Genomic DNA, 24,175 nt, shown 5'->3' with positions numbered 1-24,175 from the left:
TGAACCACTGAGAAGCCTTCCTTGACTTCTGCAGGTAAAACCAGCCCTTTCCCTGGAGCCCCGGGCGCTTAGGATAAGTTATTGCCATCTGAGTTTCCCCGAGAGATTGTGAGCTTCCTGAGGGAATAGATCTTATTTATCCCAGGAGCTTCAGCATTTAGCATAGTGCCTGGGACACAGAAGTGCTCAGCCAGTGTTAAATGATGGAATAAAATGGTTCATTCTTTCCACATGGCCCCACTCACCTGAGCACAGTCACTGGGTAGGTAGCTCATGGCAGTGTCCAGGCTGCCCTGGGCTGCCAGGAGGTTGGCATACTGAGTGACCCTGTAGGTTGTGGCAGGGCCTAGGCTCACCCCATCAGGACCCCGCAGTAGCTCCAAGCCCCTGTTGAGAACCATCACCTTCTCCATCAGGTCCTAGAGGAACAGGATGAGGGCAGTCAGCCCCTTCCAAGCACATTCTGCTCTCTAAGCCCAGGCAGCTCACCCAGGGACTTCCCACTATGGGGAGAAGTGCCCCTGGCCATGGCCAGGTGAAGACAGTGGGTGATGATAGATAAGAGACATGACAGTTGAAGGGCCACTCGGCCTCACCACCTAAGATGTTAGCACTGGGCTCAACTAGGGCCATCTGGGTCTTAGATTCTCGTACATCTCTGCCTCTTTTTTGCTTTCTTTACCCTTTTTGCTAGTACATCAGCCATTTCAGACTCATTTATACTATTGTTTCACGTGTGACTGCCTCCCCATGAGTCTGTGTGCCCCCCGCCCCCCACTTTCTCTGGTCTCCCACAGAGTGTCTGGTACAATTTAGGTCCACAGAATTTTTCTTAGTGGCTAACAGAAGGCCCAGGCTCACAATTACTCAAATATAGAATAAACATGCATAACCGAATCTGCAAAGGGAAAACATCACAAGGTTAATAGCTAAGTAGCTGCTGACTGAGGAGGGAAGGCTAATAGCTCATCGGAAGACATTAAGGACCTTCCTCTCCTCCCTAAGACCCTGACTCCAGCCTGGGCACCCAGGAGACCTGCCCGGATATCCCTGCACATCCCTACCACTAGCCCCTCCTGAGGCCCTGCTATGGAGGCACCAGTGCCCTGCAGAGAAGGGGTACCTGTAGAGCCATGGGGGATGAAGCCCGGTGGCACTTTGCCCAGCACTCCACCAGCCGCTCCACACTCCCTGAGCACACGTAACAGAGTCCAGCTTCGGGGCTGAGTGCCCTGCCGCCCTCCTGCTCCATGCGAGTACCCAGCATGTCTGCAGAGAGAGGGAAGCTTCTTTAATGGCACAGCTCCCCTTTGCGCCTCCTCCTTTCCCTGTTTGGAAACAGGTGGAGGACCATGAACTGTGGGACAAGCAGCCACAGTGGCTTTGGGCATCACTGACGTTAACCCCGCTCTGCAATGAAGGGCAAAGCTCTTGCTTCAAGATGTGACAAGAAAAAATAAAACGGGACAACAAATGACAGTAGGGGCATGCGCTGTAGTCCTTGCCTCCCAGCTGAACCACACAACATGGCCTGGCCTTCCAGAGCTCGGGCTGCCCTTCTGCCTCCTCCCTCAGGGGGTCCACTGACGCCACACTGGCGTCACACCACTCCCTTCTAAAGCCTAGGGCCACCTACCACAGAGCTCAGGGAATTTCTCTGGCCCAGAGTACGTCAGTAGCAAGGCCAGTGCCTCTCTCCAGTTGTGCAGGCTACAGGCACACACCATATCTTTCCAATTCTTCCGCACAACACAGGCTAGCAGCTGTAATGGGCAGAGAGGGAAGGAGGCTATCAACCATCCATCCAGCACAAGCAGCAGGAGTCACGCACCGGAATGTGCTAGAAAAGCCAGTCATGAGCAGGCTTCCTGTTAGACCACAGTGAGGGGCTCGGGGTGAGGTTGGGGTGCTTAGAGTGGGAAGAAAAAGACTGGCAGGTCCTCTAAACCCCAGTCCCAAGGTGTGCGCGTCCTCCAGACAAGGTCAAAGTAATCCCCTCCCCTCTTTCCCTACACAGTGGGCAATTACTGAAGAGATTCTGGTTTTCTTCTTGGCGAAGTAGCGCTCCTGTGTTTGCTTCAGCAGATCTGCACCCCCAGCATGGGCCAGGATGATGGCATCAGCAAAGCGCTCTTCCTTCAGACACAGCTCCACAGCAGGGCCCAGTTCTCCAAGCAGGAGCGCCTGGCTCAGGAGTCCATCCGTGTCTGCAGTGAGAGGTACCTCCACATTAGCCCGTCCTCAGAGCCCAGCTTCCTGTCCCCTGCAGGGTAGGCTCACAGCACACCTCCTTTATCTCTGTATCACTCAGCCTCCATTGTCCCAAACAAAACTCCCAAGTTTCATTCCTCAACAACAAAGTGTAGTGGGGCACCATGGGGTGCCCAAGTCTGGTGGTAACTCTCTAAGGAGAGGACCCAAGGTGAAGGAGGGATTCATGCATCAGTATCAAAGTGTGATGTGTGATTGCTCAGCAAGAACAGGGTCACAGCCTTTTAAGCAAGAAGACAGAAGGATAGAAAAAAATATCTTGGTAGAAGGCCTTCCATAGGAAGGACCCATCCATGAAAATCTATAGCCAGAGAGAGCTCTAACCAGTAACAGAACCACCCAGCATTTATGATGGTGGGAGTGAGGCAGGAGGCAGGGGACAAGAAGGAAATGTCCTCAAGTCTGAGAACTCTGAGCCCATCTACTCCCACACGGAGAGGTTCTCTCCCTCAGGGTCTGGGTACCTTCTGTGATGGGGATCTCCCATGGAGTCAGGTTCTGAGGGACCAGCTCATCAAAGAAGGTTGAGGAGGCAGAGGCTTCCTCTGTTATGTGTTTGGAAGCCTGTACAAGGAAGGACAGAGGTGGCTACTTAAGAAATGAAGCCCAAAGACAGAGCTGGCTTAGTAGCTCTCTCTGGGAGCTCTACTGTACGTCCCTTAATGGGTAAAGCTAAAAGAATAACCAGGTAAAGTTTGGAAAGGCTCTAGTTCATGTCTAAAACACAGCTCTACTCTCAGCCCAAAAGCTTATGGACTCTGTGTCTCACTGTGATTCCAAGAGAGGGAGGAGTCTGAAGACTTCTACAGAAGTTGAGCACTTCACTAGAGCAAAGCCAAGAGCCAGGAAGGGGGAGATGTCCTGAAGGCAGGTCTGTGCTACCGTGGATCTGGCTGGCTGGGCTCCTACCATACCTGGCCACAGAAAGCTTGTTGTCTTTTACTGTCGAGGTCATCTCCCCTGGGCTGAGGGCTCTCACCCAGCCCCGAGTCACTCTTCAACCACTTGGCCACCTGCAGGGAAAGACCCATGAGTACCACTCTCCCTAGCACAAGGTCAAACAAGCATTATGCCTTCTTCCCACCTCCAAACCCCACCAACTAAACTCAGTAAGATCCTTGAGCGATTTTTCTGGGGAAAAGCCTAACTCCAGGAGGTCAAATGTTCATATATGCATTAGTGAAGCCCACGAAGAGGTATTCTGAGATGGTTTCCACTGACTAATCCTCCTTCTCTCTGCATCAAGTACATGTTTCTAATGGGAAAGCAGCTTACCTTCTTCTGAAGCTCGTCTTTACTGTATCCTAATAGATTTAGGAACTTCATTCTGGAGTCTTGCTCTAAGGTCACCTAAGGAACCACAGAACACAGAAGTCACCATTAAATGAATGTGAATGACCCTCTCCTGCACAAGCTGGACATCCTTGCCAGTGTACCCTCAAAGATAGATCTTCATACTACCAGAAGTGACCTACTGAGGCCAATACCATCTCTCCCTTTTCCTCTCCTCTGATTTTATTCCTGTTGGGCTGTGGGCATAATGTTAACAAAACCCTTTCCCTCTTCTGCATGAGAAATGGACCTCCGGTTGACTTCCTAGAACTGTTCCCCTGGTAACCTGATAAGAATAAAATGTCAGTTGTGTTTCTAGGCAACACTACTTGTGATTGGCACATTGCATTTGGACTGGAACGACATAAACTATAAATAATCCAAATGGACACCATGCTTTGCATTTCCCTGATTGCCAGGACTCTTGTAACTGAACAGATCCCTTGCAGGGACTCTAGAAGCTATACTTTTAGAGTTGGTACAAGAGAAATTGGCTCTTGAGGGCTGAGGCTTCTAAGCCAGGGCAACCTAAGGAACTTACACATCTGCCTGATTTGCATCTCATCTTGCACCTGAGCTGTCTTCTGGGGAGCTGAGCAAGAAAACTCTGTACTGCTGCACAGACTGCTGTAAGGACTGCCACAGAAGGGATGCTGCCCTGCCGACAGGTTGTCCCACATCCTTCTGAGGAAACGGGTGCTAAGTCCTCCTACAGCAGTCTTCTGAGTCTAAAGGTCTAGCTGAGAAGATGCCTGGTAGGAGGTGCACAGACGCAGTAAACAAAGTCAGCTTACCTACTCAGTGTCTCAGATACTGAGGGCCAAGCCTTCCTGAAGGCCTGCCGTAATCTGGGGTCACTGGTCTGGGCCCTTCCTTTATCCTACACTAAACCATGAGTTCTGACTACCATCTTTCTCATAGTCTCTCAAGGTCCCTTCCTTCGTCCCTGCTCTTCCCTGGGAAATGTTCGCCCACACTCAGCTTCAGAACCATCATGATGGACAGCTCTTGAGTAGCTTCTCAACAAGACTCCCCTCTGTCCTGCGGGCACCACTGCCTGCGTAAAGGCTGAACTGTGTCTATCTGCTTCCCACCCCCCCATTCCTGGAGCTGTCACCTGTATCCTGCTTATAACAAAAGCATCATTTCTTACTCTTTTCTCCCCACATCTTTTTCTAGCTTTACTCTGTAGTTGATGATCTTTCTCAAATCCTTTTCTCCTCCCCAGACTGCTGGTGTCCACCTTCACGAAGTTCCACTATGTCTGAAGCACAGACCCAAGTCCTTCTCAGACACCCCAGGCCAAGTCCCTGTCCTTCTTTTTCCATTCTTCTCTATAATCCCGAGGATCTGAATGACTCTCTCCCTGTACAGTCAGTTATTTCTCTTTCTCCCTTCAGCCCTCTCCTCTTGCTTGCGCATTTCCTGTGACAGCAACAGCACTCTTCCTGGGGTCATAACCAACTTGAAATTAAATCAGCGTTGTAACTGAAGTCGTGCCTCCAGAGCAGGGTGGGCCTTCAGCACTAAGTCCCACCACAATGACTTGCCTTGGGTTACTGGGAACAAAGCCAAAGCCTTCTCATGGTGATGTATTCTTCCAGCTAATCTTCTTCCCTTCCTTTCCCTTCCTCTTCTCCCTTCCCATCACCTTCTCTGCCCTTTGGTATGGCACCGTGAGAGCCTTCACCCTGGCTCTGGTAAAGCATCTAGGACATCAGCAACAGTGACAACAAAAGGCAAATGTCACTTGTACCCCTCAGCTTCCCTAGCCGCAAAGGGCCTCTGAGCCTCTGGTAAAGGATGAAGATTTTGTATCCAGAGGGTGGGTGTTATGTAGGAAAAACCTAATAGGGGTTCGGGCCTCTGAAATCTGGGTCACAGTGGGATTGTGCGTCTCCTGGAGATGACAGAGGTTGGAGTACCCAGCTTTGGGGAAACACTTCTGAGCAGGCAGGCTTCAAGTTTCCTACCTTCAGGAACTGCCAGAGCATCTTTTCACTTGGCAATGACACTCGTTGGATCTTGTTCTGACAATAATTCAGGAGATTTCCTGATGCCAGGGCCTCTCGCAGCTCAGCTGACCGCATCAGGAATCCGGATTCTGTGGTGACCTGACTGACGAAGACGAGGCGGGGGCCAGGCTGTGGCACCTGGTGGGCAGTGGTACTGGGGAGGCCGAATGTAATCAGCTTCCCCCCAAACTGGTGAGGAAAGACAAGAAGGGTAAAGGGCATGCCTTCAATACCAAGTCAGGATCACAGGCACGGCTACATATTGGTCAACCCTAGGGTGGGAAAAACTCCTGGGGGTGAAGCAGGAGCAGGAATGGAGCAGTGAATGGGCCCCCATACCAAAGACACCTCTGCATTTTCAGCGCTCTTAGCTTAAACCTTCAGCACCTGCTACTCATCTTCTCCTCACCTGTCCTGGTACCACCCCTCTCTCAGTCAGCTGGACCGTACACCTTGGCATTACCACAGTCTTTATACCCACTACAGCCACGCGATGACAGTCTTAACCTCTTCTGGTGCTAGGTCTCTTGTGCAGGTCCCCTGTCCCATTCCCAGTGCTCACACACCGAGATTACTGGAATAGGCTACTGTTCTCTAGGTTTTTCCGCCTCCAATCCAAGTGTTAGACTATCACCTTGTGCCTGTTGATGTTCAGGATCTTGTAACGGTTTCACAAGGCCACGGGAGAGAGCTGTAACTTCTCTGCCCGCTGTGCACAAAATTCTCCAAAATTAGGGCCCGATCTGTCTCTCCAGCGCCAGTCTCCCTGCTCATCTGCGTGATAGCTCCACGTCCCCCAAATGCCCAGTTCATCCCTGCTCTGTACCCTCAGCTGCCACCACACCTCAACCTAAGCATCCTTCTTGCCAAATTAGGTGCTTTATATACACAGCACCTGGCATAATAGCAGCGCTTAGTGAAGGTCCTTTACTCCAGCAGTTGTGCACCTTGGCTGCCCCTGAGAACCACCAGGGAGCTGTTCAGCCTCATCAGGCTGTACCCCAGACAATTAAGTCAGAACGTCTGGGGTGGGGCCAGGCATCAGTATGTTTTAAGTTCTTCAGGGTATTCCGGTGCAGCCAAGGTTGACACCTCCTGCTTATTCCCCAGCCATTCACTATTTCCCTTCCTGAGACCCCCTCCTTAATGAACTTTCCTAGGCAGAATTCTTCTCTTGACTCCTACAGCACAAAATCTATACTACTGATCAGTGCTCAACAAAGCCAGCTTGCCTTTGAATTGGTATGGTACTTGATAGTTTGATAAAAAGCCTATTCTTGTTTGAGGTTCATGCCACCTTACTAGCACAAGCTGGACAAGTATTACTATCCCCATTTCACAGATAAAAACACTGAAGTCGGAGTTAAGTGACTTGCCCAAGGTCACCCAACTGCTAAGTGACAGAGCGATGATAAGAATTCAAGCCTTCTGACCTCAGAATTCTTCACCTCACTCCTCCTTAATGTGTTGGTCTTACCTCCCTAATAAAACTGTTGGCTCTGAAAAAGAATCTCCACTTTCATGCACCTGTTTTTAATTCAAACCTAATAGTTAAAGCACTGAGCTAGGTGCTTTAGGGCCTTGCAGCGAGGGCATCACCTAGGAACTTGTTGGAAAACCAGAATCTTGGGCCCTACCCCAGACCGAATGAACCAGAATCTGAATTTTAATAAGATCCCCAGCTGATTTGAGAAGTTTGAGAAGTACTATTTTAGGGATAAAAATGAACAACATGTGGTCCCTATCCTCAAGGAGTCTATCGCTTAGTAGGGTCTCAAGGCACGTATATAAATAACGTTGGTACAGTTAGAACATATCAGAGTAGGAGTACAAATCTGTTAGATTCAGAAGTGAGGTTAAGTTTGACTAGGGTTAAAGACAGGCCTGATGAAGAGGGTGGTATCTAAGCTTAAAAGGCTACAGCACAATTCAATGGCCTGGGAGAGAATCTGAAGGGTGGGGTACAGGTGGAGGCAGCAGAGTTGGGGAGTTATTCGTGGAACAGAAGGGAGTCATATTTAACTGGAGCATAGAGAATACATGAGAATAAGGTAGGACTGAAAACTGGAAAGGTAAATGAAGCTCTGTGTACATTTAGCCTTAAGCCTATAAAGCAAACGGGGTCAAAGGTTGTGAGCAGAGTGACAGGATGAAATCATTTTTGTTTTCATTCTTGCTTCGCATGCTAACCCTTACATAGCTGGATTCACTATCAGTCCAGACATGTGAGGCTTAGAGAAAAATCAGGTGGAATCTCAGGCGGTTCTCCATACCCAGGACGTCTAAAGCAATCAATTCCTTTAAGACAGGACTGGCACAGCAAGCGGGTGAAGGGGCAGAGAGGGAAGCTATAGTAACTCTGCTTGAGTGGTAAAGTGGGGCCTGATCTGAGACACAATCCCTGAGAATAAATCTCCTACAGAACATAGCCTCATTCTGGGCACATGGTAGGCTACACACACACACACACACACACAACCACGCTCATACACACACTACACTTACAGCAAATGAAACACCTGCTGGCCTCCTCATCCATTTGGGGGGCTTTTTCAGGGGAGGTAGCAGTGATGTTTGGGCCACTTGCTCTGGTACCTGCAATGGTGGGAGAGGCTGGCCTTTGCTGAAGGAAGAAGAGATCTGAGGGCACAAGGACACCTGCATTACCAGCCTCAAGTGGTGGCTTAGCCAGGAACTCCACCTGCAAACTCCATTTTGGGAGGAATCCTTGAAATGCCCAATCTGGCCCACAAAGGCTGGACTCCCATATTCCAGAGGACTAATAGTGAGGGTGGGATCCCCTGCAGTAGACTTTTGGAAAGTCCACTGTATGCAACACCTACAGTGGAGTATGACATAAAATGTGTCCATAGGAGAAAGACAAATAAGACAGTTCATCCTTCCAAAATAATGGTCCCAGCATGGAGGTCCAATGTCCCTGCAATACCACAGGGAACATCCAAGAACAAAAGGCAAGGTGAAGGCCTCCTTTGTATTGTGGCAAGAACTTACATTCTCCCAGGAAGATGGGCACTGGAGTAAAAGTGCAGCCTTCCTAAACCCAGCGCCCCATCTTCCCACTCTTCAACAGTCCCCACTTCTTCCCAGGCCATATGTCCTTCTCTCTCCCCACCAAAAAAGACAGCCCCTTCCCTCCTGCATTCTCCACAATGCCCTTCACACCTTGTCAGTCTGTCTCATCTGCTGGACTTCCCAGCTCCTACCCATCACAGAGTACAAACTGATCCAGCCGTCAAAGGAGGCAGCAGAGAACACTGGAGGTTCCCGAGGGCACCACTGCACATCAAAGCACCAGCTGTTCTGTGTGGGTAGCTTATATACCACCTAAAGTGAGGGAACACACCATTAGGGAAACCCTGACATAGGAAAGGCAGCCCAGAACACACAGCTGAAGCTGGGATCCCCCACAATCATCTCATCTCCCACGCCAGCATGCCCACACAAGGGCCAGCCTACCTCGCAGCTCCCCAGGTCCCAACACAAGACCTGGTTGTCCTTGGCACTACTGAGCAACAGCTCGGCATCAGCCTGGCTCCATGACACTGACAAGATCCCCCTAAGAGGGAAAGAGAAACTAGGATTTGCTGACTGCCTACTAAGAGTAGGATATCTTATATATTATATATCTCGGTAAATCTCATCCCTATAAAATGAGCAGCCTGATTTCATTTCACAAACAAGGAAAATGAGGCTCTGAGAAATTAAGGAACTTTCAGCAGTCAAGCAGCCAGAACCCAATTAAATCCCAGAGCCTGCGCACTACTCACTGGACCACTCTCCATCCCACAGGTCACTGCAGGATGCTCTGCTTCTTTTCCCTGATTGTAGACTAGGGACTATGAATCAGCATGAACTAGGCAAGCACCCATCCTTATGGGTGCTTTTAGCCCAGGAAGATAGTGGGGACCTAACTCTCAAAAGTCCCCAAGGAGGTATAAATGCAACATGGCCCTTCAGTTAAAAAGAACAGACTCTGGGGCTGCGTTCTCTGCTGCAGGCCCAGAAGCTACAGCTTCAGAGGCAGGCCTCTGTGCAGGACAAATAGGAGCCAAAATCCTTCTCTTAAGGTGACGTCTTGGAGGAAGCAACTTCATCACCTAAAGAAATGAGCATTATCCTCGGATCAGAGCCTGGGGACTCTCCCAGGGAGACTGGCTCCAATATTTCTCATGACCCTTTACCCAGTCATGGGTAAAGCTCATGATCTCGGGCTTTTCTCCATAACCTCTGGGTCTAATGAAACTCCACTGGGTTGGGACAGGAGCTAGGACTGGGTGACTGTGCGTTCACTGGGATGGCTTTGAACCCAGGGAGGATGTTTGGTAGCCAAAGTGAGCATTCATTGCCTCCTACCCAGGTCAGTTATGCCCTCGCCCTCCACCAAGGATGTGGGGCGGTTGAGATGTACCTGCTATGACTCTCCAGCACCTTCAGGGGTGAGGAGGCAAAGCGCAAGTCCCACAGCTGAATCACTGGAAGACGATCATCTTCTGAGCATAGCACCAACTGAGTGGCTACGTCTGGGTGCCAGGCCAGGCCTGAGCAGTGCATCTGTGAACAAAGCAGACCCCAATGGGTGATGTAACCTGCCTTCTCTAGTTACGAACCTTCTCTGCCCAGTTGGAATGGGACCACGGAGGGCAGGGTTTGTGTCTCCTCTAGGTGACTGAGAACACCAGAGCCATCAGAAAATGAGTGATGACCATGAATAAGGGAGCATTAGAAGCCTCCAGATCACCTCTGTGTAGCTCACCTACGCTTTCATGCTCAACAGGAAATCTGTTGGATCCACATGCGCAACAGTTGAAAGCAGAAGCTTGGCCTGGGGAGGAGTGGCGGCCATGGCCAGGCAAGAGGCAGAAGCAGGTCCCAAGCCTGTACTCTGCCTCCAGGACTCACCCTGTTGCTGTGATCACTGACTCTGATGATAGGTTCATTCTTCCTGAGATCCCACACAACTGCCTTGCCGCTGGGGTGAGCAGAAGACAGAATGTGCTGAACTTGCCGGTTCCAAGAGAGTGCCTTGATGTCTTCTGGGGGCTGCTGAGGCAGGATGGGGGTAGGGGGTGGAGGACAACTTGTCACCCCTGGACCAAGAGACATCTGCTGTTCACTGCTCCCAACCACTCACAGAAAGCCCAAGAGCAGACCTGGATGGGGCTACCCAAACCCAGACAGTCTCCGGGAGCTGGGAGCTGAATTTTCCAGAGAGGATCCTTTAGGGTACTGGTATGGAAGCTGAGACAATGGCAGGCACACTTGGGTTTTACTCCTACCCCAAGGTGCTGAGAGGATAGAGTCAAGATTTAAAAATAGCCCTCATGTCTATGACATAGAGGGAGGGAGAGAAGGAGGAAGGTGAGGGAGGGAAAGAAACATAGACACCCAAGATCCCCAGACAGTGAGGCAAAAAAGAAAAGCCATTGCTACTTTCTGGGCACAAGATGCTATCAAATTCATTCTTAACTCACCTCACGATACTGTCAGCATAAAACAGAGAAAACCCAGGAAGCAAAAAGATAGGCCCAGTTATAGACTGACAGAGGTACACTCAGAGGCAGACATACATGAGACCCTCAAATGCATGGGAGAACCAGACACAGAGACAAGACTGACAAAAAGGACAAGGGTTTATCCGGGAGTCCTCCTCTTATCCCCTCCCCGCCGAGCCCAGGGCCCTACCTCACCCTGCCTACGAGAAACAGCGCCCTCATTCCCTCTCTCAATGTCTTTTACTCCCCTTGCTCTTCTTCATTTTCCTCCTCTGGGACAGTTTATCACCACAAACCGCTCCCCCACTCTCCCCTCCCCTCCCCTCCTCTTCATCCCTGTTATAATCAGGCTGGTAGCATATTAGTCAGTGGAGCTTTATTGCCCTCCAGTGGTAAAGCCTGAAATCTCCTAGGCTCTGGCTGCCTCCAGAATTCAAGAGTGCCTGGGAAAGTCAGCTGCACACTGTAAGCAACAGCCCCAGGAGCTTCCTCACCTGTGACTTGGATCCTGGGGTCATTGGCACACTCAGGTTATTCAAATCCCAAATGAAGATTTCAGAATCATTGGCCCCTGAGGCCAGGAGGTTGCCCTGTAGGAAGAACAGGCCTTTGGAGGGACAGCATCCCAGGAAGAGATGAGAACAGGACAAAGGGGAAAGAGGCCCACATATGGGGCTTCCAAAGCCTCCCCAGGAACAACCTGGGAAAGGCTTAGAGTTACAGACCGGAGGTCATAAGTGAATGTTTCCATTCTGATCTCTATGGCGTGGCCATGTCTGACCAAATGAAATGTGGTACCTGGAAAGGATTAAAGTCGAGGGCTCTGACCGCCCCGGTGTGCTTCTGTTTCTGGGCAATCACAGGCTCCTTCCCCGAAGACAGGATGTGGGTCGCATTGTACAGAGTAAGCATGCCATTGTCCCCGCCGCCTGCAATAATCCCAGAGCCTTCCAGAAGCCCATTGCCAAAGCTCCCCCAGATCAGCTTGTGAAACCTACAAAGAGGAGGAACTAGCATGAGCAGCAGCTCAAGCCCATGTCAGTAAGCAGAGGGTGGGCACGTGTGCCAGCCTCTGCCGTTGGGCAGCCATGCCCACCCCCAGCGGGGCCTGCCTCTCGCCCTCATTTCCCACACACAGAACGTAGGTCTCCTCTGCCCGATCCTGCTCTTTCTCTGAAAATCATACTCCATCTATGTTACACCGGAAGTCGGAGGCCACTGCCTCAGAGTTGTGTGGGGAGGCTTTTCTTTTTAAGTTAATATTATTGGGGTTATATAGACCTAGTAATAAATACTTCAAATAGATTACTTCACAGAATCCTCACAACTCAAATAACAACTAACACTTCCTGAATACTTCCTATGTGCCAGACACTGTTTTAAGCGCTTTACACATATTAGCTTATTTAATAGTCAACAACCCATAAGGTGTTATTATTCATTCCACTTTCAACGGATGAAACTGAGGCACAGAGAAGTTATAAACTTCTGAATATACAGCTAGTAATTTTATTCCCATTTGACAGCTAGGAAGTGGCAGAATCAAGGTTCAAAATCAGGTCCATCTTGTTTTAGAGCCTGAGCTCTTAACCATCATTAAATACTGTCTCCTGTCTAAAGCAAGAGCCAAACTCTTCTGTACCTGACTAGAAGCATGTTCTCTAGACCAACAATTGTTGTCCCCAGTTCCTCCCAAACTGGAAGTGAGAAAAGACACAAGGACCTCCCCACCCATGCCTCTTCCGTGCAGCTGGCCCATTGGAGCTGCTATGTGGCTGCAGTGGGCCATCCCTAGAGACACAGAGGCATGAAGAATAAATGTACTGCTTGGGAAACACTTTTCTGGCTTTCTGAAGCTGCTTCTAACAACATACTGCCAGTGTCTTGCACAAGGAAAAAGATGGACCCTGGGCTCCTACAGACAAGGATGGGTGTTCTGCAATGCCCCTAGAGAAGGCACGTGAAATCCCCAAGCCTCATAAGTGGTTTGTCCTCCATTTCACAGTTGCTAGCCAAGGAGATTTCTGCAGCCCTTTAGAGAAGCCAGATTTCACATCGAATGATGTCCTAAAATTCCTTAACTGAAATGAAATGTTCCCACATCCTGAGAATAGCAAGCAAGGAAATTGAGTGGGGTGACCAGGCAGGAACCTGTTTGGCCAGTCATTAGAGCAGAGCCAACCCATCAGAAGCGAAGAGCTGAGCATCAGTTCAGACCAGGTCAGCATCTAAAGCAAAACAGCAGAGCTGACACAAATGGTGGATCTAAAGCTACTGTCAGAAAGGCTATGTTTTCTAAGGTTGGGCTGATCTTAATAGGGCAGAAGAATGCGTTCCATACCAGCTCCAGAGGCTGCCATAGCATCCTGGGGCTAGAGATCAGGGTGGGCAGAGGGCACATGAACAGAGCAGCTAGAGAAGCCCCTAAGAGGTCACACAGGAACCAGAGTGGGGTCTGGCCTGTGAAAAACTCACATGGGAATGGTAGAGGTGTAATGGCCTCAGTATGGTCAGAGCACATGACATACAAACCAGAGTAAAAGGTACCTGAGTCTTCAAGGAAGGGGGGCGCCACCAAAGGGTTTGAGAAGAGGGCCCAGTTACTTAGAGTGGCCGAAATGCAGAACACAGAGTGTGACAAAATGATTTTCTCTCTGTGTGTAGAGGGTATATTCTCGTTAACCACTAGTGAGGGTGAAACAAGAGCCCAACGAGGACATGATAGAGAACACCTGGGAGAGTGGGATCACCTGGGACGAGTCAAGCAAGGACAGGGACTTGATCATTCAGTGGGTTCAAGGCATTTCAATCCTCTCTCCTCTGCAAGTGGACAGGGGACAAGAGATAGCTGTGTGTGTGTGTGTGTGTGTGTGTGTGTGTGTGTGTGTGTGTGTGTGTGTAGAAAGAGCACGCATGAGCATGTGAGCAAATGTTAAACTACTGATGAATCTAACTTAGGTATTAGATTGTTCATTGTACTATTCTGCAACTTTTCTATGTTTGAATAGTTTTAAAATAAAATGTTAAAAAAAAGAAAGAAAAAAAGATGGCCCTTTGGCCTGAAAATAGAACTAAGAGATTTCAGGGGAAGATATAGGATGAAGAGTTTGTACGAGAAGGTGGGAACTATCAAAACATAAGAATACAGTTGGAATTCTCTGCTAAGAGGTCCCCAGGATAATGATGAAATGACGGAGACCCTATGGCATCACAGAATAATGGATGGCACCTAAAGAAAATACAGGCCCTCTGATTCCCACTCAGACATTGTGAAGCAGAATTTCCAGAGACAGGTCCAGGAGCTACATTTTTAATAAGACCCTCCAGGTAATTCTAACAAACAGCTAAGCTTGAGAACCACTGTACTAGATACATCAGACTGCATACCAGTCTAGAACAATTGGGGAAGATGCTGAACTTCATAAAGATAGAACCAGCCTTAACAACTAGCTCATGGCTATGCTTTGGGCAAAAAGCAAAAGGCAAGGCTGAAGAGATCAGAAAGTCATACAAGCTCATCTGTGCCAAGCTTTAGCTACCTTACGATTAGGAACATGTGCAGCATAAATCTTGCTCCCACAATTTATGTACTTCTTTGTTTTGGATTTTGCTTTTATTTGCTTAGAAAGATTCCCTTTGAAACATTCCAGCCTCCTGTTGGTGAACTCAAGTGAAACGAGTTTGTCCACCTCCCGCCCAAAGCAGCTGAGGAACTCCAAGTCTCCTTGAAAGTCACACAGAGCAATGAAGGCAGTGCTCCAAGCTGGAGAATGAAGTCACTGAAGTGGCGCAATGGCTGTTTGAGAGACTGCTTTTCTTAATGCATGGTATGCGCCAGGCTGTGTGCTTACTATATATCTGAAATTTACAGCAGAGAAAACAGGGCCAGAGAAGATAAGTGACACACCCAAGAGGGCAGTAGGTGGCAGAGCTGGGATTGGAACCCAGGTCTGTCCAATAGCAAAGCCCATGCTCTCTCTACTCTGTGATCTTGATGTCTTTTAGAGAGAAGGCAAGTCTTGGAAACAGGAAAACTAAGAGAAGTATACAAAGTGACCTTTTTCTGTTTGGTGTTGCCCCTTACACAGACACCCAAAGAGAAGTCGAAGTGCTCCCAAAGAAGGTAGAACTAAGATAAAGGTACTGGAAGAAAGACCACCTACTTTCTCCATGTTACTAGAGGATGGGTCATACGGAGGTTACAGAGGTCACTTAGAGATCTAGAACCTCAGTGTAGACAGAGCTGGAGAGTAGCAGATCACACATTGGCCTCTGACATCATCGAGCCACAGCAGCTATTTCCTCAGTTCAAAAGTCAATACATAAACAATGTATTACTCTCCCAGAAACCTTTCCTCTTGAGTGAGATTCATCTAACAGACCAAACATCGCTTGCTTCAGTGCACATGTTGACCCATATTGATTCTGACTGCATCCCGTGGCGTTTATCCATGCATTCTCTTCAGGCTATTTATAGCTTGAAGCTATCTCTTATTTACACCCATACCAGTGTTTCAGAACATTTCTCTTTCAGTCAGGTATTTCTAAATAGATATTTCTCTGATGCATCATGGATTGAGGAGAATTCCATGGATTCAGGATTCAAATGCGGTTGTGGCATGGGTCCGGTGAAAAGGGCAGGCAGAGGAAAGCAGAAGATTTTGAAAAGTATATGTTTCATTAATAATGAAGAGACACAGGAAGGAGTTTTTTAAAAAAATAAAGGAAAAAGGAAGGAGACTAAGCTAGAAAAAGAAAAGGAAGGAGAGTCTGAACACACGACCTGAATTCAAACTCCACAGGTTCTTAGAAGTCTCCTTGTACAACCTCTTCTTTATACGTCAGTGAGGAAACCTAAGACCACTGACACAACTCAATTTGCCCAAAGTCACACAGCTTTGTTCCAGGCTGCAACCCAACACAACTGTGCTTTCCACTAAGCCATGCAGTAGACGACACAGAAAAGAGGAAAGCAGAAAGCAAGGGATGGATAGCCCTCCATCTACCCTGATCATCTTAGTCAATAGGTTGTGATACTGACTTTTGAGTAAGTGACCTAACCCAGGCTGGAACAGAAAGTGGGTGTCTGAGACTCGAGGGTGTCTAAGAGGATTTCCACCGAAAAGCCCCAACAGGACTGTGTCAAAGGGTATCCCTTAGGTCTTTGGGAATGAGAACCCATCTTTGGAAACAATTTTAGAGGTGGAAAAGAAAGTAGAGATGAGATACGAACCAGTGTTAACTGTCCTATTTATGTTGGTGATAGCCCCCAAATCCCTGCAGGGTGGAACAGGGTATGAGGGGAAGACGTGAAGTTCATGACTCCCACATTCAGTACCAACGTTTCAAAAGAGGTCCATTCAACTAGTTGGCTTCAAAATAAACAGATTATCACCCTTGAAAAGCTCTTAAGACACTAGGACTAACTGAAGACTAACTACAACTAACTGAAGTGGTAATTCAGTTTGGTAAACCAGAAATTTCTAACATCACTCATTCATTCAACAAACATTTATTAAGCACCCAATGCCAGGCATTGTCCTGGGTGCTACAGCAATGAATAAAACAGACAAAAATCCCTGCCCACAGGGATCTGAGGATTCAGTTTCAAGGTTTCTTCAGCAATCTTATTGCCTCTTTTTTAGGAACTCAGCCCTAAGGAGCCACTACTGAAACTGCTGCTTGGCTGGTTGAGGAGAAGAGCTCTGCCCACTGCCCCTTTTCTTATCTCTAAGAGTATAACCATTATTGAATTACCTCACCCCTTTCAGGGGCCCTTTCTGAAATGCTTGTTTAGAGGCTAAGAATATCTCATCATTATTGGTAAACCCTCCAGTGCCTGATCTTCAAAAGGTACAGGTACTGAAAATACAAAGAGATGTAAAAAACTGCAAAATAAGGATACTGTCAGAAAGTGGTATAGGGGCTCAAGAAAAAAAAGAACAATAACTAAACTTTCATTATCAGATTAAACCATGAAAATAAAGAAGAGGGTCTTCTGTCTAAACGTCTTAACTAATCTCTCAGATGGACCCCAAAATGCACAAGAAGATGGAACATTCTAGACCAGTAATCTCCAAAGTGGGATAGGCAAGATAATTCTCTGGGATATAAGAAAAAGATTTATACTTTCAATCTAAGAAAGATATAAATTATACTTTATTAACAGTACAGCAATAAATATATATTATTTTATTGAATATGTAACTTGAGTCTAGTGATTATTCACATTTTTCCTAATGGTACAATAATTTGGAGACCATTGCTTCAGACTGTAAACCTCATCTTTATAAAACCCATAAAAGAGCAGTTGAATGATGGAAAGAAGGTAGGCTTTGCAGTTAGGCAGGCCAAGATTTACATTGTAGCTTCTCAGAGTCTTGGTTCCCTCCTATGATAAATGGGAACAATGGTATTTATTGCTTAGACTTATTTTGGGTGATGAATAAGATCTAAAGAGCCCCTAGCAGAGTGCCTGGAATGTATGCATGTGCTCAGTGAATGCTAGCTAGTAAGTGAATGCCCTCTCAACCTGCCAGGGCCACGAAATCCATGAGCATCCAATCAGTCCCTGACAGCGGTGAAGAAAGCATCATTCATTCTCCTCCGTTGGCAGAAGAGAGGGTTGTTGTGTAAGGTTATCATCTTCACAAGAGCCCCAGGGAGGAAGGAGTCAACATCTCTGTGTTCAGAGAGAGATCAGGTAATCCGGGTCCAGACTTGTGTGACGCACCTCTATCACATGACTCTGCCTGACCTGCTGCTGACCAGAAAGGACAGGGTGCTTTAAAACTCCTTTTGCAAAATAAACCCAGAGCTAACGTCTCTCCAACTTGGTGAAGGTCCTTCTCCCCCCGGTTGTCCCCTCATGAGCCCTGAGAAACACACACTACTCTCAGGATTCCCCATCAGGGTCTACTCCAGGATCTGCCCTGCATACCCATCAGCAGTGTAGACACAGTACCTGCTTGAGGCAGAAAGGACTCCCTTGCGTTTCAAGTCCAAAGAGGGGTCCCTGAAATCAACCTCAAAGATTTCCAATGTGCCATTTGTGCTAAAGGAGGCATCTAGCTGCTGGGCAGATGTTCCTAGGTGCAAGAAAAGTCAAGAAGAGGCAGCATATGAGCAAGAATATATGCATGGGTCTGAGCCATAAATGCTTAGGGAATGGAGAGAAGGAACAAGAAAGGACTGGGTATAATCGTTTTCAAATGGTAACAAAGAAGCATGAGGTGCTTGGCCTTGAGCCATAGTCCAAGGTTGCCCCCAGGTAGCAAAAACATCTAATATCCCTTTGTTTATGCTACGAGCCAACCCCACCTTTCCATGACTCTAAAGCTTTCTCTGATGCGCAGTAAAAAATTCTGGACACTAACTTTCCCCTCAACCTGTGTACTTCTGGTGGATCCTAGTCCTCAAAATCACCATACCTGCAGCCAGATACACAGGATATTGGAGGGCTGGGCTCCACACTTGAACAGCTGGCCTCTCAAGTTCCTTCAGCTTCATGGTCTGTCCTGTATGTGGCAGAAAATTGACATGGCCCTCAGCCCACTGAAAATAGAAACCAGCAAGCTTAAGGGCCAGACCCAGGGAGCACCTGTGAACACGAGATCTTGTTTCTCTCTCTCCATCACGGGATGGGGCATCTCAGGGCATCACAGGGTGACACATGACCATCTGCAGATCTGTAAGAACAGTTAATTTACCCAGTTACTGAAATCTAAAGCTTTAAATCCAAAGATATTCCACCACACTGGTTGTCACAAGCCCCCGGGTGATAATAACCATCAAATCGGGTAATCTTTCAGTGACCTTAATAATTCTCTTCACTTTATATATCATCTGTGTGCTGATGACTCCCAAATTTATGTCACTGACACAAATCTCCCCTCTGAGCTCCAAGTTCTTACATACAACTGCTAATCAAATATTTCCATTTAGAAATAGCACATACCTAAAAGTTAGTCTGTGTAAAATGGCATTCTCTTTTCCACACCTCCTCCCCCCAAATCTGTTCTTCCTCCAGTTTTCATCTCAGTAAATGGTACCACTGTTCACCTAGCTACTCAACTCAGAAACCTGAAAATTACCCTTGACCCCCTCTTCTCTCTTATTCCCTTCTAATTCATCATTGTTTCCCAGATCTTAACTCCAAAATGTATCGAAATCTGTCTACTTTTCTCCATCTCCACCACCACCACTCTATTTGAAGATACATAATCTCTCACCAGGATTACTGCAATAATCCTCCAACTGGCCGTCTCCCTGCTCCTCATACCATCATCCAATCCATTCTCTACACAGCACGAAGAGTAAACTTTTAAAATACAAAATAGGATTGTGGCATTCCTTGCTTAAACTCTTCCAGTGGCTTCTATCACACTCAAAGTAAAATTCCAACCCCTTATTGTGTCCCTGTTCAAAGGCTGCTGCCTACCGCTTCAACGTCATCACTTGCTACTTTCCCCCCTTACTCGTTGTGCTTCAGCTGCCTTAGCCTTTTTGCATTTCCTGGCTTTTTCCTATCTTGAGCTTCCATAAGTTCTGTTTCTTACACCTTTTTTTTTGGAAGGGGAACAGGACTTCATTGGGGAACAGTGTGTACTCCCAGGACTTTTTCCAGGTCAAGTTGTTGTCCTTTCGATCTTAGTTGTGGAGGGTGCAGCTCAGCTTCAGGTCCAGTTGCCATTGTTAGTTGCAGTTGTTAGTTGTGGTTGTTAGTTGTAGGGGGTGCAGCCCACCATCCCTTGCGGGAGTTGAGGAATAGAACCAGCAAACTTTGTGGTTGAGAGGACACGCTCCAACCAACTGAGCCATCTGGCACTGGCTCATGTGGGAATCGAACCGGCAGCCTTAGGCATTAGGAGCACGGAGCTCCAATGGCCTGAGCCACCAGGCCGGCCCTGTTTCTTATACTTTAAGTGCTCTTCTTTCATTCTTTCCATGACTGGCTCCTTATCACATCTTTCTGGGCTCAGCTTCTCACCTCCTCAGAGAGGTGAGCCATCCAGTCAAAAACAGCCTCAATTTTTCTCTTCTTAGCAATTTATAATTATATATTTATTTACATTTGTACCATTGGTCTCACCCACTAAGTAAACTCCATGAGAGCTAGCTCTGTGTCTGCTTTGTTCACCATGTTACAACTGGTGCCAGAACAATGTCTGGCACATAGAAAGTGCTTGATAATATTTGCTGAATGAATGCAGACATTCACTTTAACTCCGTGGTTTCCAAGCCAATTCTGATGCATATTCAAGGTTTGCTAGCCCATATCCCAATGGGCTAGCAAAGCGCAGAAAAGTTTTTAAAAAGAAACACTTTTTAAAGGGAGGAAACTTGGGACCCACTACTACCTGCTTGAGCAAGCCAGTCAGGTTACTGGCAACCTATAAAAACCCGCGGTATTACTTAATCTCTAAAGTACTTTCCAGCTTGAAGAAAGCTTGAGACTGCCAACTTAGCCAAAATTTCCAGGGGTCCTCTAAACACTTGAGGCTACCTCAGGTATCTTCTGACGCGCTACACATCATACTAGTTATCAGTGCCACCTGCTGGTCACAGCCATTTTCACGTTTCTTGGAAAAAATCCCTTAAAATTAGGACTCGCGATTAGCACTGTGCCCTTGACATGTGTATCTCATTTAATTCTCACAGTGGTTCTGTGAGATAAGTACTATTATCATCCCCATTTTACAAAGAAGAAAACTGGCTAGGTCAACATGTGAATCCCTATCAGCCTCCAGAGTCCAGTGCTTTTTACCATTATCTAGTCTAAACTGAACTAAAGTCCATAAAGTGTTTAAACCCGGACACTAGACACTGGGAAGATGGGCTTTTAATCTACTTTGTTCAGAGACATCTGTTCACAGACAAATCCCCGCTGGGGTCAGAGTAGCCGGGGAGGGGGCGTTGAAGGTGGGAGAGTTATGACCACTGAAGAACTGAACAGACTCCTGCAGTGATGCAGGGCGCCGGTTACCCTTGGCAGTCCGGTCCCTGTAAGACGGTCCGCAAAGCTTCTCTCCGGCCTTCCCCGAAGTGCGGCGCGCGGGGGGCATTAGCCACAGGCCTTCCCGCCCAGGCAGGGCGCCCAAACTCGGAGCGGGCTCCCGGGCCAGGTCAGGTCTGGGCCCAGGGCGGATGGTAAGACGCGGGGGCAGCGCTGAAGAGGGACCCCGGTACAGCAGGGAGCGTGGAGCCGGGTCCAACCCGGCCCTGTGAGGCACACCAGCCGAAGCCCGGGGATGTGCCCGGGACTCCGCAGAGGGCGAGCCCGCCCCCCACCCCCCACCCGGCACCCTCCCGAGGGAGGAGCGGCGTTCCGGGTCCCCAACATGGCCTCTGCCCTCAGGGGCCCCAGACAGGCGGGGAAAACCAACCTGCCAGGAGAGCCCAGGCCAGGGGTCAGGCGTGACAAGCGGGACCTGGTCTTCTCAAAGGGCTTTTAGGCACAGCTGGGCACTGTGGACGGCGGCTGTGGAGGGCCAAACGTAATCCCGGCCCGCAGGGCACTGCCGCCCACACGCGCCGCGGAGCGCGGAGCCGAGGAGTCGGCCATCCCACGGAAAGGATATAATAGGATTGCGCTGTTAATGGGCCTCCCTCACCTGTCCTGTGATTGCGCAGTTCTGCAGCAGTAAGTCAGATCCTGCCCCTAGTAAATTCTGGTTTATTCAATTTGAGCTAGGCTTCGGGGCAGCCTCTGAAAAGAGAAAATACTAATTCATTATCTACTTATTGAAGCGGAGAAGACTCGGCCCCAGCTCCAGGAGCTCTCAGCAGAACCCTAATTGAAAAGGTAAAAAGCAATCGAGGCCATAAATAGCGATGAAAACACTGTAGCCCAGCAACAACTGATGCCCCAAACTACTGGTTGAACTAATTAAGGGCTATATGTGTGCGGAGGGCAAGGTACTGTAGACCAGGGGCTTCTGGAAAGGTTTCAGGGACATGAGATGAATAATATACCTTGGAGCTGCAAGAAGGTAGGTGATGACCCAGCAAGGAGTTAATGGCCCAACCAGCTAAGAGCTGCCCTGCCATTTCCGATGCCATGAATGAAAGAGGCTAGGGTTGCGGGGAGTGGGCTGGATATAGGTTGTGGAATTCCAATTCAACGCTGAGATAATTGGGAGTTACTAAAAATTATGGGTAGGGATGCAATACGATAAAGATTGTATTTTGAGACTAGCAATATGGATCCCCTTAGAGAACAGATTTGGAAGCAGGACTCAAATTAGGACAATAGAACAATCCAAGTACCAGGTGATGAAAGTCTGGATTAATATAGTGGCAATGTTTGTAAAAGAATAGACAGATTTTTGTGACTGATAAAGGAGTTGGAGAGGGAGGCGAAGAGCATATATATATTGAGGGAATTACAGCATTTCCTATTAAAAATGTGCTAACAACAGCTTAAGATTTTAGACCTAATTTTGATTCAAAACTTTTTGATTCAAAACTTTGATTTTAGACCTAAGCTTGATTCAAAACTTTCATCTAATGCATGAATTCTACCATATTCCTGCCTGATATCCTCCAGAGATAGTGAGCCAGTTATCTTGAGACAGGCCCCAAGTCATGTGACACAACTCTATAGATTTCCTTTCATGTGGACTTGGGAGTTCCCAAGTCAGGACAGAAGACAATTTAGGTCAGCCTGTGCCTGCACACTCTATGTACTAAGTACTATTTCTTGAACTTCTTAGTACAACGGTGGATGAGACCTGAGAGAAAGTAAACAGGGTTGAAAACTGAACCTCAGGCAACACCTCAAATTAGGGAATGAGGCAGAAGTGTCACTGATGGAGTGCTCTGAAAGAAATTGGAACCAAAGGCATAAGGTCAGTTTCAAGCAGGACACAATTTTATTTTTTTAAAAGTGCACTCTTCTCTTGACTCACATGTTATAAATTCTTTTCACCTTGTTTTATAACTGCCAGTCTCCTCTTCTAGGTAACTACTTGAAGGCCATTATTTTGTCCTGTTCAACTTTATATCCCCAGGGCCTATCTGCCTGATATATACATGAGGAACACAGATGTTTGTTAAATGATTACCAACTGCTTTAAAGGACAGAGAAAGAAGACGTATAAAAAGCCAGTGGATGGGGGGTGGGAAATGAGAAGGGGGATCAAATATATGGTGATGGAAGGAGAACTGACTCTGGGTGTTCAACACACAACGGGATTTATAGATGATGTAATACAGAATTGTACACCTGAAATCTATGTAATTTTACTAACAATTGTCACCCCAATTTAAAAAAAAAAAAGCCAGTGGAGATTTTCAGAGAGGCATTTCAGTGGAAGTACCCACTCCCTGATTACATAAAAGTGTTTCACTGCCTGGACAACCACTAAAGGATCCCTTATTTAACTTGAATGGACTTGCTTATATAGGTCATGTTGAATGTATGCTTCTTTGTGTCAGGTTTTCAGGCAATGATTGTAATTTAAGAAAATGTTCCCAAAAGGAAGAACCTAAGTTGGTTCATTTAAAAACAGATGTGTTGTAGACAGAATTGCGCAGCGGAAGTGTGCTGGGCCCATAAAAACGGATGCATTGATATAGACCCTCAAAAACACGGTTTTCCTCTTTCTAAGGATATTATAGAAGTTTTGATAAATCATTAAGGTAACAAAAGCTCGCATAGGTTCAGTAATAACTCACTGAACTGTCCTCTAATTCATAAACACAGGTAGTGTCAGCTTATAAAAAGCCAGGATTCAGAAGTTGCTTTGGCATAAGGAATACATATTCTTATAAGAGAAATAAGATTAGAGGCAGTCACAGCTGTAGGCCAGTCCAAAAACACCTATTTTTTTCCTATAATATACTTAAACATGTTAGAGTACAATTTTTTTATTTTTTTTTAGCTAACCATTGTTATTAGTTTTTTTAATGGGAAATAAATCTTGTTTTAACTTGGGAAGTCAGTAACGTATCTTCCTTTTTCCCCCAACCCTGTAAATGGGAAAAGGAACTACACTTACCACCTGCTGCACAAACGGAACCCTCAACTACCTTCAGAGTCCC

At 47.4% G+C, this 24,175-nt stretch overlaps 1 protein-coding gene and 1 long non-coding RNA gene across 12 annotated transcripts in view; one reads left to right on the top strand and one right to left on the bottom strand.

Annotated features, from left to right (window-relative positions):
- SEC31B (SEC31 homolog B, COPII coat complex component) overlaps positions 1 to 21,655 on the bottom strand; it is a 29,449-nt gene extending 7,794 nt beyond the window's left edge. For 3 of the 11 annotated variants that reach the window (XM_074339191.1, XM_074339186.1, XM_074339190.1), the window contains exons 1-19: positions 21,517 to 21,655; positions 18,732 to 18,819; positions 18,562 to 18,648; positions 18,096 to 18,219; positions 11,930 to 12,125; positions 11,626 to 11,721; positions 10,539 to 10,682; positions 10,048 to 10,190; positions 9,096 to 9,195; positions 8,802 to 8,963; positions 8,124 to 8,258; positions 5,577 to 5,807; positions 3,547 to 3,621; positions 3,186 to 3,284; positions 2,736 to 2,835; positions 2,029 to 2,207; positions 1,637 to 1,763; positions 1,124 to 1,269; positions 246 to 419 (exon numbers count right to left, since the gene is read on the bottom strand). In XM_074339191.1, coding sequence (XP_074195292.1) covers positions 246 to 419; positions 1,124 to 1,269; positions 1,637 to 1,763; positions 2,029 to 2,207; positions 2,736 to 2,835; positions 3,186 to 3,284; positions 3,547 to 3,621; positions 5,577 to 5,807; positions 8,124 to 8,258; positions 8,802 to 8,963; positions 9,096 to 9,195; positions 10,048 to 10,190; positions 10,539 to 10,682; positions 11,626 to 11,721; positions 11,930 to 12,125; positions 18,096 to 18,219; positions 18,562 to 18,648; positions 18,732 to 18,780 — 2,367 coding nt within the window. In that variant the 5' untranslated portion in view covers positions 18,781 to 18,819; positions 21,517 to 21,655. The remainder of the gene's footprint in view (positions 1 to 245; positions 420 to 1,123; positions 1,270 to 1,636; positions 1,764 to 2,028; positions 2,208 to 2,735; positions 2,836 to 3,185; positions 3,285 to 3,546; positions 3,622 to 5,576; positions 5,808 to 8,123; positions 8,259 to 8,801; positions 8,964 to 9,095; positions 9,196 to 10,047; positions 10,191 to 10,538; positions 10,683 to 11,625; positions 11,722 to 11,929; positions 12,126 to 18,095; positions 18,220 to 18,561; positions 18,649 to 18,731; positions 18,820 to 21,516) is intronic. The other 8 variants (XM_074339193.1, XM_074339188.1, XM_074339192.1 and 5 more) reach the window with 5 other exon arrangements.
- Positions 21,651 to 23,940, top strand: LOC141572912 (uncharacterized). Its single transcript, XR_012498464.1, has 3 exons — positions 21,651 to 21,773; positions 21,881 to 21,935; positions 22,846 to 23,940. It is a non-coding gene; the product is annotated as an uncharacterized LOC141572912 (long non-coding RNA).
- Positions 23,941 to 24,175: the final 235 nt, after the last annotated feature.

This window comes from Rhinolophus sinicus, linkage group LG07 (assembly GCF_036562045.2).
Source record: "Rhinolophus sinicus isolate RSC01 linkage group LG07, ASM3656204v1, whole genome shotgun sequence".
Classification (NCBI taxonomy): domain Eukaryota; kingdom Metazoa; phylum Chordata; class Mammalia; order Chiroptera; family Rhinolophidae; genus Rhinolophus; species Rhinolophus sinicus.
The sequence above is the reverse complement of the archived record's forward strand: the minus strand, read 5'-3'. Positions and strand labels throughout refer to the sequence as shown.